The 15820-nt window shown below is 38.5% G+C and overlaps 3 protein-coding genes and 1 long non-coding RNA gene across 6 annotated transcripts in view; 2 read left to right on the forward strand and 2 right to left on the reverse strand.

Annotated features, from left to right (window-relative positions):
- Positions 1-19: 19 nt before the first annotated feature.
- LOC103387715 (uncharacterized) lies at positions 20-1806 on the forward strand. 2 transcript variants are annotated; one of them, XR_003051320.1, is made up of 4 exons: positions 20-861; positions 940-1027; positions 1325-1411; positions 1653-1806. It is a non-coding gene; the product is annotated as an uncharacterized LOC103387715 (long non-coding RNA). The 2 variants fall into 2 exon arrangements; XR_522459.3 differs by lacking the exons at positions 1325-1411; positions 1653-1806 and adding an exon at positions 1189-1256.
- A 314-nt stretch (positions 1807-2120) lies between these two features.
- Positions 2121-8847, forward strand: tmem41ab (transmembrane protein 41ab). The gene is made up of 5 exons (XM_008322474.3): positions 2121-2699; positions 4654-4804; positions 5194-5355; positions 6652-6790; positions 8011-8847. The coding sequence occupies exons 1-5, from the start codon at positions 2566-2568 to the stop codon at positions 8244-8246; spliced, it is 822 nt and encodes a 273-aa protein (XP_008320696.1). The 5' UTR covers positions 2121-2565; the 3' UTR covers positions 8247-8847.
- A 1394-nt stretch (positions 8848-10241) lies between these two features.
- LOC103387733 (WAS/WASL-interacting protein family member 1-like) lies at positions 10242-15775 on the reverse strand. 2 transcript variants are annotated; one of them, XM_025060762.1, is made up of 7 exons: positions 15619-15775; positions 15364-15528; positions 14479-15193; positions 13614-13714; positions 13127-13354; positions 12656-12769; positions 10242-12202 (listed from the first exon to the last, which is right to left on the reverse strand). In XM_025060762.1, exons 2-7 carry the CDS (start codon positions 15401-15403, stop codon positions 12150-12152), a joined length of 1251 nt encoding a protein of 416 aa, XP_024916530.1. In that variant the 5' UTR covers positions 15404-15528; positions 15619-15775; the 3' UTR covers positions 10242-12149. The 2 variants fall into 2 exon arrangements, with proteins under 2 accessions (XP_024916530.1, XP_024916529.1); XM_025060761.1 differs by having other exon boundaries at positions 12637-12769; positions 15619-15754.
- LOC112487853 (WAS/WASL-interacting protein family member 1-like) overlaps positions 15564-15820 on the reverse strand; it is a 5150-nt gene continuing 4893 nt past the window's right edge. Inside the window, exon 7 of the mRNA XM_025060958.1 lies at positions 15564-15589. Coding sequence (XP_024916726.1) covers positions 15564-15589 — 26 coding nt within the window. The remainder of the gene's footprint in view (positions 15590-15820) is intronic.

Raw genomic sequence — 15820 nt, forward strand, 5'->3', positions numbered from 1 at the left:
TTGTCCTTTTTTTTTTTTTTTTTTTTTTTTTGTAACTGGCCTGATCCAGTTTGTTTTTTCTTGTACTTTGTCCAACATGTATGGACATGTGGTGTGGTTGGAAACCGTTTACTACAAAGTGTAACTCCAAAACCACACCAAAGAACCTGTAAAAGTACTACAGTGGAACTTGGAATTTTTGAACTTAATTCGTTTCTGAAGGCCGTTCGTGAACCAAAAACTTCACAGCCTTACGACCTTTAGGAACGAATTAGCTAGCATGAAAGACTGTACACTCACTAATTGTTGTATAAAATTATTATTTGATGTTTATTGTTTATATATTTATTTTATTTTATTTATTTAGTGGGAACCTCATAATATTTCCTCTTTGATTTGCAATCCAAGCACAGGCCAAATTGGACAATTCTTTGGGCCGAATTGGGCCCTCGGGCCGCCAGTTGATAATTACTGCTCTATGAGATATCTTAAAAATCTTAAGAAACTCGGTTGAAATAGAGCATTCGTAGCGGCCAAGTCTTTTCAAACAGAGAAAGTCACTTTAGAAAGAGGATAAAATAGATCAACGCTAACATGTCAACGCTAACACGTCAATCATTTAAACACTGCTGTAAGCGGTGAGGCGATGAGTAAGTTTATCCACACACTATAACCTCGACACAGGCGACTTGTTCCCAACCTTGTTTTTGGTTTATTTTTGGAACTGACTTTGCTCATGAGTGAACCGGGTGGTTTGGTGACATATTTCAACGACTTATATCATCGCAGCAACAGACGTCCCCGTCAGCTACATCTGGGCTCGGTCAGTGTGAAGACACGATAACTAGGATTTCTGTGACACGACCCCAATAAAATTCAAGGGTGAGTACAATTAAACGTTGCCCTCGTCTTTTCAAAATGAACAAAGTTGTTGTGAATGAATTGTGTCCTCTATCGTAGAAAATGAAAGTGAAAACCATCGCTTTCTTCTTTGGCCTAATGCTCTTGCTCGGTACGTCGTCCTCAGAGTATGCTGACAGTGACGAAGGTATGTTCCAGTTTATAAAGAATCAAAACCAGATAGATAGATAGATAGATAGATAGATAGATAGATAGATAGATAGATAGATGGACGGACTAATTTCATTCAATTTAATAAATTTAGTGTATAATCAGCCAACTGCCACTGCTTGTTTTCATATGCTGCAGTTATTCCAGAGGATGTTGCCCTGTTGATATTGGTCAAACCTCGAGATCCTCAAGTTCCGGAGCCATAATTTTATTAAATTTAATAAATTTAGTGTATAATCAGCCAACTGCCACTGCTTGTTTTCATATGCTGCAGTTATTCCAGAGGATGTTGCCCTGTTGATATTGGTCAAACCTCGAGATCCTCAAGTTCCGGAGCCACAACCGTCTCGCAGTCCTTCTGGTATGATGATGCATGATGCATTTTACCTTCTGTTGCAGCTGCATCTGTGCTCTACACTGGGTCAAACTTAAATGTCAATAACATGTCATTAGATGTGGGGAAAAAACCAAACTATTTTTCCTCTTTACATTGTTAAATAATGTAAATAGTGTTTGAATGATTACAATAAAAATCATATATCTTCATTTTATTATTTTAATAACACTTTTATTCACCAAATATTTTTATATTTCTTTTACAGATGTGGAAAAACCCAGTGGATAAACGCAGCTTTCCTTCAATCTGCCGATGCCAAAATCCTCAAATTAAATAATAAAAATCAAACGGTTTATATTGAACATAGTAATGATGCCATTTAATGTAACATTACAACCACAATAAATAGATGTTCACCTCATTCTTTTTTTTCCCACATCATACGGTATTTTTTAATTATTTTCTTTCCACTTCAATTACAGTAATTTAGTTGATATTATTATTATCATTATTATTAATATAGTCTTTATTGTCATTGTAATTGTTTAATTGTGTTAATATAAGCTCACATCAGTTTTTCTCGTCCACCATTTATATATTTTATTGATGTGAGCTTTTTTTTTTCTTTCTCGTCCACCATTTATATATTTTATTTACTTCCGGGACTTCCGGTCCTACTTTAGACTGGAGAGAAACCCCCATTTTACGTAGATGTCCAAATTTCACTTGATGACAATAATGTGTGATTTTACTACGTCGCCCTCTAGTGTCTCCTTTATGAAAGTGCATACTGAGGCTGTGACTTTCTACCAACTTTTCCTTAATGATATTCCAAGACTCAAATTGCACACGGTAAGGCGAAGTGACTTTATTTTTATTTTTAATGAGGCGTGTCGTAGCGTCAGTGGCTGAAGCAGCAGTAAAATGAAGACGTTTAAATCCCAAGTGTGAGTAGACTGTCATGTGACGAGCCTGTACAGCTGGGCCCCCCACGAGTTCTCTGTCCGTGTCTATGAACGTGTTTGTCATAGACACCAGTGGACCGTCATGCGGGAAACCCCGTACGGGTGACCCGATCTGCGAGCAAACGTCACCTCCGTCAAACCGAGACAACACGTTACCGTGCCGAGTTCCTGGGTCTTCGAGTAAACGAACTGAAGCTACAGCAAGTCAGAAACATGCGTTCTTTAGCGGGACTGGCTGCCATCGTGGCTGCGGCTACTGTGTTTCTCTACCTGCTGTCCACTCATCTGCCGCCGAGCTCGGCTGTCAGGAAGGGGCAGGAGGAAGTACAGGAACCCCCGAAGATCAGGTCAGCCGTTTAAGACTTTACTTGAGGTCAGTGCAGGTAAATACTAATATTACCTGCACGGACAACAGAGAATTGACCGCGAACCTGGGTTGAAACAACGGAAAATAATAAAGTTTAAATCTTAAAAAATATTTTTTTTAACTCTCTGGCAAAATTGTACTTTTCCCCAAACAGAGAACTGTATCAGTTACAGTACCGGAAACGAGAATAAAATAACTTCAAAATTTTATTGGAAGATAAAAATGTACCTTTAGTGACAAATGGTGGAATTTAATTAATTAATAAGTCAATTCATTCTTTATTTTTAAAAAGAAAACATTATATTAATGGTCTTACATTTGTTTTGATCAAATTGCTGGTTATGACAGATAAAGCAGGACGACAGAATATAATGTATGTGGATGAAAAACACATTTAATATATATTTTTAAACTATTTTTGTTTTGTTTTTGTTTGGGTTGTTTTTTTGTTTTTGTTTTTTTTTGTATTTAATTAACTCAGTACCATCAGGCACTTCATTGGACACCTGAAGTTAATGTGAAGCATTTAAGTTTTTTGAGTCATATATAACCAGTAAAATACAGAACAATGCAATAAAAATAATCATTATTAAAAATTGTTAATATATATATGTAATTATAGTGATAAATGAGTTCAAGACAAAACAATCCTTGAATTCCAATTATAGTAAACAAACCATAAAATCCCTTCACCTTTTTCCATGTACATACTTGGAATACTGTGTTAGCTTTGACTAACGCTAGAAAACGAAGCAATTATTTTTATATCTGATGAAAGTTATTTTTGTGAAATCAGAGAGGGTCAATGGCAAAGGACATAAACAAACAACATGTAACTACAGGATGTTGTTGATTTTTGGCTGCCCTGTGTTAGCTGTAGGAAAACTACTGTGCAGTAAATGTTGCAGTGACTGCAGTGACTGGTGATTCAGGATATTGGATGCAAATTATGGCATTTTGTAATCCAGGCAAAAACACTCCAAGTAATAATAAAAATAATAATAATAATAATAATACTAAATAACATTTAAAAGAGAAAAAACATCCCATACAAGGTGTCAGCAGTTGGCAACGTCGGCTTCCATCGTCTTAGGTCACCCAACTGATCACATTACTGCTCTGAGTGTGTGTGTGTGTGTGTGTCATGCATGCAAAATGTCCCAGTCAAGTCTGCAGTGGTCCATAGATGATTGAATTACGCCAACCAAGATACTTTGAAGCCAAAAATGGACTCTCTCTCTCCCTCTCTCTCTCTCTCTCTCTGTCTCTGTCTGTCTCTCTTTTCTCTCTCTCTCTGTCTTTCAAAAACAAATATCACACCACAGTAGTAGTCTTCATATTGATTTGTCACAGGTTTTATACCAGATGTCCTTCTGAGCTACTGACTTTTAGTTTACTATCAGTTTCAGCCGACTCCAAACTCCAACTCGAAAAAGTGAAAAAGTCTATGAATAAAAACAAATAAATGAAAACACTGCATTTACTTTTGAACGTTAAGTAACATCTCTTCCTTTTAAAATCGGTTGATTGACTTCGATATCTTTTTTTTTTCCAATCAAGACTTTGAAAACGTAAATTTGGGCTCTTTCTGTGAAAGCTTCTTGAGAGTTTTTCCTGGGTTACAGTGGTAACGCATGGTGGTGGTATCAAGTTCCATGACACAGGAGCAGCAAAGTTCAGGGGTCACCGTCATTCAGGAACATCAACAATATAATTGTGCATCGGAATTGTAATTGTAATTTTTGGCACGTACGGTCTGAGCAACAGAGATGTATTGAGTTTTTGTGTATATATACATATATATTCAAATTTTAGTTTCTAATCCATAGATAAATTAGCAAGAGGGGGCAGGATGGAGGAAACAAAACATTTAAAAAATGTATGCAGTCTTGTCTAAATGTGGATGTTGTAATTTTGTATTTTTTTTTGTCCAGGCTCACGTTTCCGTCAGACCTGGATGAGCTGCGGGAGCTTGCGGATACGCTCAAGTTTTATAAACAAGAGCATCATGGCTACGTTCTTCTGCTCTTCTGTAGTGCTTACCTATATAAGCAGTCCTTTGCCATCCCTGGATCATCATTCCTGGTGAGAATAATTATCACATTCACATGAAGTAAGTTCTTATTATTATTAAGGACCAGTGTTTATTGACCTTACATGTAGAGCGACTGCACCTGAGAGTCATTTTGAAGTCATTTATTTTAGCCATTGAATAACCCATTTATATGCACTTCTGTCTGTCATTATTCTATGGCGTAGAGTAGATGTATATTCGACTTTAAGGAAAACGTTAAACATGTAACATAAAATGAATGAGTGAATAACTTGTCTGTTTGCAGTCTGATGTTTTTTTGTGTGTCTGTTTTAAGGAGTTAAACTATATCAGACTTATTCTTAAAAATTTTATGTATTTTATCAGCACTAGATGACCATAAATTGTCCGTTTCATCCTTTCTGTATATCTTTACTTTTAGAACATGTTGGCTGGAGCAATTTTTGGGCCTTGGGAGGGCCTGCTTCTAGCCTGCCTGCTCGCCACTGTGGGCTCAACATTTTGCTTCCTGTTGTCCTCCGCATTTGGGAAACATTATGTGGTGCAGCTCTTCCCTGAGAAGGTGGCTCTGCTGCAAAGAAGGGTAAATTTCTGCGCAACGTTATACAGTGTGTACATTAGGGATGTCACGAATACTCTGTATTACTATTAACAGCGGTATTAAGCGCTAAAGGTAATTTATCGTAACGTTTTTATTATTCCCGCCCAACTCACACGGAACGAAAACAACGTTACACAACACCAACGCGTTGCTTTGTTTTCGGTCCCTGTAAATTGGAAAAGAGAGGCGTGACCAAGTGGGTAAATTGGCAAAAGAAGAGTTATTCCGTGAAAAACAATTTAAATTAGCCGTGTGGGAGTATTTTGGCTACAGAAGAAAATGACAGAGGTCGTGTCTTGCGGCTTGCCAACATTTAAAGTATGCCATGAAAATGCGGCGAAAGGAGGAAATACATCCAGTATTTTTCATCACCGGCGGGACAACCACTTGACATTGTTCGTCAAAGTAAAGGTGAATACTAAATTAAATTACGTCATTGTTTTCCTGAATTGATAGGACATTAAATGTTAGCGTGTCATTTGCAATTAATTGTTTCGGCTTTCACGGAGAGGACGTGACAAGTTACACTGCGTTCACCTGAAGTTACATTATGCTTTTCGCATGTAAACATAGCGTCAGGACGATGTCTTTTTTTTAATTTAATTTAATTTGAACCTTTTTTATCGGACAGTTTCAGTGTCAGTGTGACCTGTAGAAGACGTCAGTGAACATTTAGCATTAGCTCCTTTAGCGTTCTTCTTTCAATGATAAACTTGTGGGCTTGTGCTTCCGACATTTTGTCCCCTTAACTTATTATTAATATGTGTATGTCATTGTAATTTAAACGCAAACTAAACGAACCAAAAAATGAATTAGAATTGATTTATTAAATAACTTAAAAATTGCCCTGGGGGATTAATGAATTGGTCAATTTAGTTTCATGCGTTACAAAGAAGGGGCTGTAATCTGGTTGATGCCACTAGATGGTGACAGAGATTTGCCAAATTTTCTTTCAAGGCTTAGGTTTATTGTTGTACATTTTATTAATATTATTTCGCCTAAACATTCTACATCCTACTAATACAGTACTAAGACACTTTTATTTTGTAGATTTACTTCATTAGATGCAATACATTTGATAGGCAACAGGGGTGGCTTGGGCATCTTTTCTCTTACAAAATCCTTGTTTACAATCTTAAAAATCCCAAGTATTATATTTAATACATTTTAGGGCCAAAAACCCATATTTATAAGACAATATGTCACAACTTGGTCTACATTGATGCGTTCCCTCTATTTATTTTACCGAGTTTCATTTATCCCTTTCCTTTTTGTCAGGTGGAGGAAAATCGTAGCAGTCTGTTCTTCTTTCTACTCTTTCTACGTTTCTTTCCTATGACTCCTAACTGGTTCCTTAACATCTCCTGCCCTGTCCTCAACATCCCTATGCCTATTTTCTTCTTCTCTGTCTTTATAGGTGAGACCAACAAACACAAAATAAAGCATGGCTACTGTATGTTTGTGTCCTAAAGAGCATCCAACTAACAGGATGAGATTCAAATTCAAAACAACACGAATGCTTTTGGATGTGTTTGGAATGTTATATCCAATGCTAAGCAGCCACTAGGGGGCACGCAAGGCTAACAATATTCAAATTAACGATTACAAACACTTTCACATCTAACTGGGGCTAATGACGGCTCCTTCAGTTGACGTTAACCAACAGGCTATTTGTAGAAATTGGCCTAATGTTTGACGACTGCCGGGTGAGGAGAAAGGTGTGCAAGGTGGCACAAGAAAATAGTAAAGACTGGAGAATAGAGGTGAGAGTGGGGTCTTTGAATGTTAGGACTATGACTGGTAAAGATAGAGAGCTGGCAGACATGATAGAGAAAGAAAGGCCAGGGACATAGGAAGGTATCATAAGATGGTTTACCGTGGTGTAGAAAGGAAGAGAAGTGGAACTGGAATAAAGAACGTGAGCTTGAACTGGAAGTTGAGTCTGATTTTTTTTTTTATGTAGGGTGTCTTGTTATCTAAAGTCTAAAGTGCTGAGCTGGATGGAAATGTTGGTGAAGGCAACAGGTGATGAAAATATCAGTTAGTAGGAATGCAGGGGGGAGTTGCTTGTTGGTTGTGGAGTTGCATTTTGAAATGTCAAGCGTGTGTTTGAATTTTTGTCACAATCTCCCCAAAGGAAACAATAATTAACAGACAAATTCCACAAATTCCACTCAATAGTTCTAGTTTCCAAGCTATTACCCAAAAGAAATTTGGCTCTGTCTCAACGTTTTAGAGTGTTTTGCAGATGGCGACGGTGAGTGAAAATTATTTTTAAAATTATTTTACCACAAAACATAGTTTAATTAGTTAATAAAATGAGCCACGTTTTTGGAAATTATATTTGTTGAATCTGTGAACTCTCCTGAAGAGTTGATAAAAATGTTGACGGGAACAGAAGATGTAACACTGCAGGCTTTGCCCATATGAGGTGATGTCATGTGACTGACAGCTGGACAGTCCAGGAGGAGGCTGGTTGCAAGTGAAGGGTGTGATTTTTAAATTTTTGTGTATAACCGCATGTCTTTCTTATACGTTTTTGCTATTTGCCTCCTCGACTAACAATCGGCACGTCGGCCATCTTTTTAAACTAAAGTTACACCTCGATCACTCAGATCCTACCTTTTTTTCCTCCAGGATTGATTCCATACAATTTCATCTGTGTTCGTACGGGCGCCATACTCTCAGAGATCACCTCATTGGATGACATCTTTTCATGGAGGACACTGGCTCAGCTCCTGGCCATCGCTCTGATGGCTTTTATCCCTGGAGCGCTGATCAAACACTACAGCAGAGATCACCTCAGGGTGGACGGTGTAGACGGCAATCAAACGCCAAAAACAGAAGTAAAGCCAGAGCGGAAAAATCGGTGATTCCATGATGAGGCTCCTGGTCTCTTCTAAAAGTCCAGGTCTATTAATGGACCTTTACCATGTCATGGCTTCACGAATGTGGCTCAAAAGCACAAGCAAGTTGAGAGTGAAGTTTTACAAGACAGGCCCTACTGTAGTTATCTGTTGGTTGAAATAGTCTTAAATGTAGCTGACGTTGAGCGTTGCCCAATGGAATTCTGGGAGATGACTGATACCGACAATAGTTCAGCAACATCAGAGAGTTTCCTCACTTTTTTCATCTTATTTTAAGGACACCTAAAATGTATTTATTATATATCTATATATGTAAAGTGTTGGTACATGAACGTGTTACTTGTTTACTGATGTGTTGAGAGAGACGTGGTGATTGGTCTGACCAAAGGGTGTCTATAAAATACTGATTCTGTCCTTTAAGTCTTACACAGTACTGTCATACCTTTTCATCAGAGTGGGTTGAGTGCCTTAAAATGAATGTTTTCATTTTCAAGTTTTATTGTAGAAGACATTTTGAATGCAGGAAGTCCTCTGTCGTACATCCTTAGCCTATGGTGTTTTGTGGTTACTTCGCCATTTTTTTAAAAGTATTTTTCTAGTTGGCGAGTACAGCAGCCTATGGTGTTTCGTGGTTACGTCACCATTTGCCATACTTTAAAGTATTTTTCTAGTTGGCGAGTACAGTGGATGAATGCGGTGCTACATGCGGAAGGCGGCTTTGTTTACATTTGCCAGTTGTTCAATCGGATTGTACTACAATCACTTTCATTGGTTTGTGTTGGGTTTTTTTTGCCCTTCATTATGACTCCCAGGTGTAAGTCAGACTCTTCTGGTGTTTTTATGTCCTAGATTATGATGTCACCACTGTGTTAGTGTAGGTGAATGACATAGGTACTGATGTACAGTATGTGTGTTCTCACTTACGGCGGAAATCTAATGGCGTCATAGTAATGGAATTTCGACTAGCTGACGACCCCCTGTACTTACCGATCGTCGATCTCGTTACTAACTGATCCATATTTCGAGCACTTTCTGTGCTTCTAATTTGTGGTGCGATACATTTGAAATTCAAGGATTCAAGCCATTCAATTGTTGTTTAACCTTCCTTACAGACATTCACTAAATTGATCGGTTCTCTTCTCCCGTGCTGCCCGATTGGCTTCTGTTGAAGTTACGCCACAGAATAAATCAACACTTCATTCGACATGTTTTATGTAAAACGCCTGCGGCTACTTTTATTTTACGTTATCTTGCTGTAAAGTGGTTCTTGTTCAATTCTAGGTCAGGGAAAACTACAGCCAATCATCTGCTTCCTTCAACAGGAAAATGGGTTATTGGTGTTGATCGATGATTTGTGCAATTCAGAAGAGTGTTATTTAATAGTATATTTATACATTTATAACTATATTGGTACTATGATATACTGTGAAATAAAGCCTTTATACTGCAGTTTTTCCTCATGATTTATTAGCTCTAGCTCCAGTAGTTCACGTCAGAAAGCTAGCTCTAGGAGTGGTTTCGTTTGTGACCGACCCATTACTGGTATCCACCATTGCATGCCTGTGCATACGTAGGTCAATATTGTTTTGTACTGGGAATGACTCGATTCAGTACTCAGGATCAGTATCGGTCCGATAATGATCGAAATATCAGGATCAAATATTGAAAAACCAACTTTAGCCGGACAGATATTATCCTGTTTTTTTTTATATAAGGAACTGTAAGTGACTCTTTCTTGGGGTGACAGTATGCTTCTTTGTTGTTTGACTCATTTTGGCACTAGTTCTCTAATGTTATGTCATAACATTGGTTTCGTAGTGTACTATCTGCTTGGCACCTCCAGGGGGCAGCCTGTTGCAGCAGATCTGTGTGACGTTGTGTCACACTTGTTAATGTGGTTAGAGTTTTGCCTGCTGGAGCGGTCATACAGTAGGTACTAGGAGTACATGTACTGTATATTTACTGACAAATGTCAAGGAGACTTCTTGAAGGAGACTTGCGTCAAATTGTTGCCCAGTTTTATTGTGCAAATATAGAAAACATGACAATAAAAAAAACTAGACCTTATTGTTAAAAATAAAATTATGGTATTTTCTGCAATAGATAGAACATTTCTATACATCGTTTCAAGCAAACATCGAGCATCTTTGCTTTTTCAACTGACGTAAACCCTGGGGTGTCAAACATAACGCTTGGGGTTTCAATTCGGCCCGTTTGATGAATTTTACAATGATTAGAAATACACAATTGCTTCATGTTCAGGAAATGACAGCTTTTTTGTTATTTATAGATAATCTAATTAGGTTCTATGAGTTTGACACCCCTGACATAAACTTTCATGTTTCATTTGTTACGACTTTTTTCTTCGACCAACACATTCAAATACTATATTTCCCAGGTGGAAAAAAATGTTGAAATTGTATTCATTTGTAAAAGTTTGTCTGCTGAAGTGGTCTGCTAGTAGTACTTTTCTACCTTTTCCGTGTTTGGCTAAGAGAGAGCTGACCAAGGTGGACACAGCATCACCCCAGTGTAATCTCAGTATTTATTCTCATAAGAAAAACACTATTAAGTCCCTGATTTTTTTTTTTTTTTTTTTGAAGTACCAAGTGCTACCAAGAACCAGCAACATCTCATTCAGAAACATTAACTGCAGGCTCACATCACATTACAATCAAAGGAAAAGTACCATTCAGCGGTTTCAACTACATCCGCATGTCAAAAAAAAACAACAAAAAAAAACAGACATTGTAAAGGCACACGTGAGATTTACAAACCAAACCAGTTAACACACCCTCACTGGTCATTTATGCAGCAGGAAAAGCAAGTTTAATACTTGATACAGTTTCAAGTAAAGGTTCTGATGTTGGTATAAAGACACTGACGGTGCATTCAAAGTTTTCAGTCTAAAACCCAAGCCTTTTTGAAGGGATTATGTGTGTAAACATGAACAATTACTTTGAAATAAATTTTTTTTTTAATTTTTACTTTTTTTATAGGCAAGTATTTGGCTCTTTTGAGGTTTAAATAAGTCTAAAAAAAAAAGGAAATTGTCTATTTTTTTTACTTTTTTTAAAAAAAAACCCCTACAGTAATAATCAAAAGCATCACTTTTTTTCCACTGATTGCGATATTACTGACATTACCATTTTTAGCCCAGTTAGAAAAAAATCTCAGAGGGGGAAAACAATTGTCAAAATTGTACAAAATTATTTTGTATTCTACATTCTGTTTACTGCATGATTATCCTGGAACATTTGAATATAGCTTTAGCCAGTACTCCCCCGATATGACCTATGACATAATCCAAGAGAATGAGCTGTACATGTAACCCCGCAGAAATAAGGCCACTTATGAATATTTGTAAGATCGGTAGATGTTTTTTCACTCAAGATGAACGTTGATCGAGTTTCATTTTGCTCTTATTCAATATGAGATAATGCGTGTTTTTGGAAATGAACATGAAGAATATTAAAGCATAAATAGTAGACAGAATCAAACAGCTCGCGATGCCAAGGCAGGGTTGACTTTACATAAAGTAAATCATGGAAAGTATGGAATGAGAAATGAATAGGAAAGATCTAGAGTTTGGAAAATGTGTGAGGCAAAAAAAAAAACAAACAGATTGATGACAATTAAATGGTAAATGAAATATACGCTAACAACAACAGCCATTAACAACAGTAAATACGGAACCCCTAAAGGGACATGTTTCTCTTTTCTTTCTTTTTTTTCCCCCCATGTTCCTTTAGGGGCTCCGTAAATAAACAAGGTAGGAATGGATGTTTTTTTCACTTTGGGTCTAAACACAGTTGAACATTTTTCAGAAAAAGCATTAGACTTTGACCCAAATGTTTTGACTCAAACAATAAGGGCGACCAAATGACGTTGATACCGGCCAATATCTCTTCACCTAGGTATGGGAGGAAGAGGAGGAGCACCTCTTTCCTTTTTACCTGAACCTGGAATAAAGAAAATATTTTAATTTGATTTATATTTTCAGTTTGTGCATAGACACATATACAAACATATATATATATATATATATATATATATATATATATATATATATATATATATATATATATATATATATAATGCATTAGGAAGAATCTGACGTTCTCAAATAAGAATTAAGATTATTATTCAAATAAGTAAACTGAGTGCAAAATGAGAAAATAAAACATTTTCACACTGTAATTTAGCTTATTTTTAAGGCACATCTACTTTCAAGTATTAGAGGCTTAATAATACATAGCAATAGCAGTTGGGTAAAAGAAGCATTTGTGATTTTGTTACAGTCTGCATTACCTTAGCTAGCCACACTCATTTTGAAAAGATACCGTCATTTGTTATTACACTACTACTATTATACTACTTTTAGAATACGTTTTACCGCTCATTATGTATCTGACCTCTGCCCTCAGTCTTGGCTATCTTGCTGGGGTAAGTCTTCTGGATGTGTGTGTAGGGCTCTGGTGGAGGAAGCTCTGATATGGAATGAAAAGTGAAGCGGCATTCCCAGCCATCTATGAATGGAGAAACACATGAGACAAGGTTGTTTTTTTTTTTTTCCAACCACCACGATGATATACAGCTGTAGACAAAAAAAAAAATCTGACATGCATTCAAAATGTAATATTTTGTGAGTATTTGTAAGTATGATGTGCTATTATTTTCACACCTCTGTCATGTTTATTTCCTTTATAAATGTCCGGGCTGTAAATAAGCCAGATGACAAGGTTACAGAAAAAAAACGTTGGAGCTAATTTAAGTAGCAGGTTTTTGACTGAATCGACTGGACTCTTTGTTTATGAAGCGTTGGTGTGAATTAAGAAAAAATGATGTGTGAAAGTCATGCGTAGATGCCTTAACCACCTACTCACCCTGTAACTGATTGATCTGAGAGTTTTGGAAGCCATTATTCATGGGTGGTACTGGGGGAGCAAGGGCACTTCCTGTATTTGGCCTGTCAGGTGGGAGGGGAGGTCTATTGCTTGGGCAACGTGAGCTGTCAGGCCCCGGTCGACCGATTGGGGAAGGAGTAGGCAATGGCCTACTTGTGCCTCCACTCATTCCACGACTTGAGGAGGGAGGAGGAGGAGGAGGAGGACCTTTGGATGCAAAAAAAAAAAAAAAAAGAACTTGAAGGGTTAACCAACAAACTTGTTGCAATTCTGTGTCAAAGAAACATATATTGTACACTATTTTAATATTACAGAAAACCCCCCAAATGGTTACGATATATATATTGTAAATGCAATACACCAACTGAATTATTTCAAACGATTATACTTATACTTTATACTTTCGCAGGTTTACCTGTTCGAACTGAATTATTTCATAAATGATTTTATACTTTCGCAGGTTTACCTGTTCGTACTGAGGAGTGAGCCATGCCAAATGTCGGGGGTTTTTCATGTGGTGGAGGCGGCAGAGATCCTGTTCGAGCATGAAGCGGAGTTGTGCTGTGGCTGGTGAGAGAAAGATTTACGTTACGGTTTTACGTTATAGATTATAGATGTATATATGTTTATATTGTTATGTATTTTTACTCAGAAGAATGAATATATAATATATATTCGGTATATTATCGGTGTAACAAATTATTTATACAATTTCTGTATATATAAATGGGAAAAATCGCAAAGTAGAGGCGAGATTTTTAATTTATATTATTTACGTGTGTATATATACCCTTTACGAACCTCCCCCCCACACTGTTATCAACACGTCATTTCCGACACGATTATATAATTGCACAGTAGAGTCGTAGAATGGCGACGCAGAGCGAGAGTGAACGAGAGAGTGGCCGACAGACAGGGGGCGATGCTGAGAGATGCTACGGTGCATGAGCCAATCAGCGCGAGGAACAGAAGAGCATGCTCAATTAGCCAATAGTACACCGAGTACGCATGGTATTAGCCAATAGTACGTGTACGATCCCGTCTAGGTAAACAAAGCTAGCAGCGATCGTTCGCAAGTGCGCTTATCTCAATTCCAAAACGAGAACATCACAATTTATTTATTTATTTATTTGGTATATTTCGTGAGATCGGATTAAAAAAAATGTTGATGCTTACCGGTATTTGTGAAACTAGCAGATGATGTATGTGTATACAGAATTGTATTTGTGTCTCTATGCTGTGTGCGTAGTTCCTGACAGTAGTATGTTATTTTACCTATATAAACAAATATTTAAAAAAAAAAAAAAAAAAAATTTAAATTTAAAAACAACCTGTTGAGCGAGGCATTCCTTTGTGGCAGTCGTGGATTGCCGCGGTCTTCCCTGACATTTGGACTGTTGGGCAGCGGGGGAGGGCCTGGATGCCCTGGCGGCAGGGAAGGTGGACTGCAACTGGGCGGGCCATGAGGGGAGGAGCCAGAAACAGGAGGAAAAGGTTTGGCGCTGTTAGACGGTGGCGGAGGGGGCAGGTCACGATTGATCATCGATTGTGACGGAGCTCCCACGGGTGGTGGAGGCGGCGGGAAGCGATCGTCGAACGGCGGTCTTCCTCCAGGAGTTGGTGGCAGCGGAGGCCGGCTACTGTTGGACGGTGGAGGAGGGGGAGCAGAGAAACTCGGTCGGGAGCCCGACACAGGGCCTCCAGGGACGGGAGGCGGAGGTCCAGATCTTCCCGGTAGGCTTGGTGGTGGGGGTGCAGAAGAGGGGCTGGGTCTTCCTCCTCCGGGGAGCGGTGGTGGCCCCCCGCGAGACTGGAAGGCCTGGTTTGGCCGCGGTGTGTTGGGTAAGGCGGGAGGTGAACATCCAGAGTTGTCCAGTCTGGATGATACACTCCGCCGTGCCTTGGGGTGGTCAGGAGGATTGCCCGGAGGGGCTCCTGTGAATTTAGGTGGGCAGCTGGGGCTACGGATGCCCCCACTTGGGGCGCTAGGGCTGTTGAATCTGCCTGTCGGTGGGAGCACGGGTCCTCTGCTGGGTCCTGGTGAGTCTGTAGGTACAAGACAAGTCAGGTAAGTAATTATTAAAAAATAATATGGTCAGGTGACTTGAGTGCTGATCGTTCATTTTTTTTGGGTGTGGTTAAAATCGATTGACATTTGTCAACTGTTATCATCATCTTTTTTTTTAACGCTAAAATGAATGAATTTACTATTATACCAGTGGCGTCTCTGTTCGTCGCAGACCGCAGTTTCGGCATCCCTCCTGCAAACAGGCCTCCCAAACCTGCACCCCCTCCAACACTCCCTCCTCCACCACCTCCTCCTCTACCTCCTCCGCCCCCTCCTCCTCCTCCAGCTCCTCCTCTACCTCCTCCTTTGGGTTCTGAAAAAAAAAAAAAAGAAAAAATCCAAAATTCATTATTGACCATTTTTAGCCACCTTTCCTTATTAGGGTTAAAAAAGTGTCACTCACCCGCTAGTAATGGTCCACTTCGGTCATTGGTGACTGTTTTCTTTAATCTGGCGCCTTTACTTATGTCGGACAACAAGGCACTTCTTCCCTGCTGTTCGTTTCGATTTAGAGCGGGCTTCTCTGTGTTGGCCTGATGCCCCCCCCATCCAACACACAAGTTTGGAAAAAAAAAAAAAAAAAAAAAAAAAACGGCGAAAACAAA

The sequence above is a fragment of the Cynoglossus semilaevis genome, chromosome 12 (genome assembly GCF_000523025.1).
Source record: "Cynoglossus semilaevis isolate Cse_v1.0 chromosome 12, Cse_v1.0, whole genome shotgun sequence".
NCBI classification, from domain to species: domain Eukaryota; kingdom Metazoa; phylum Chordata; class Actinopteri; order Pleuronectiformes; family Cynoglossidae; genus Cynoglossus; species Cynoglossus semilaevis.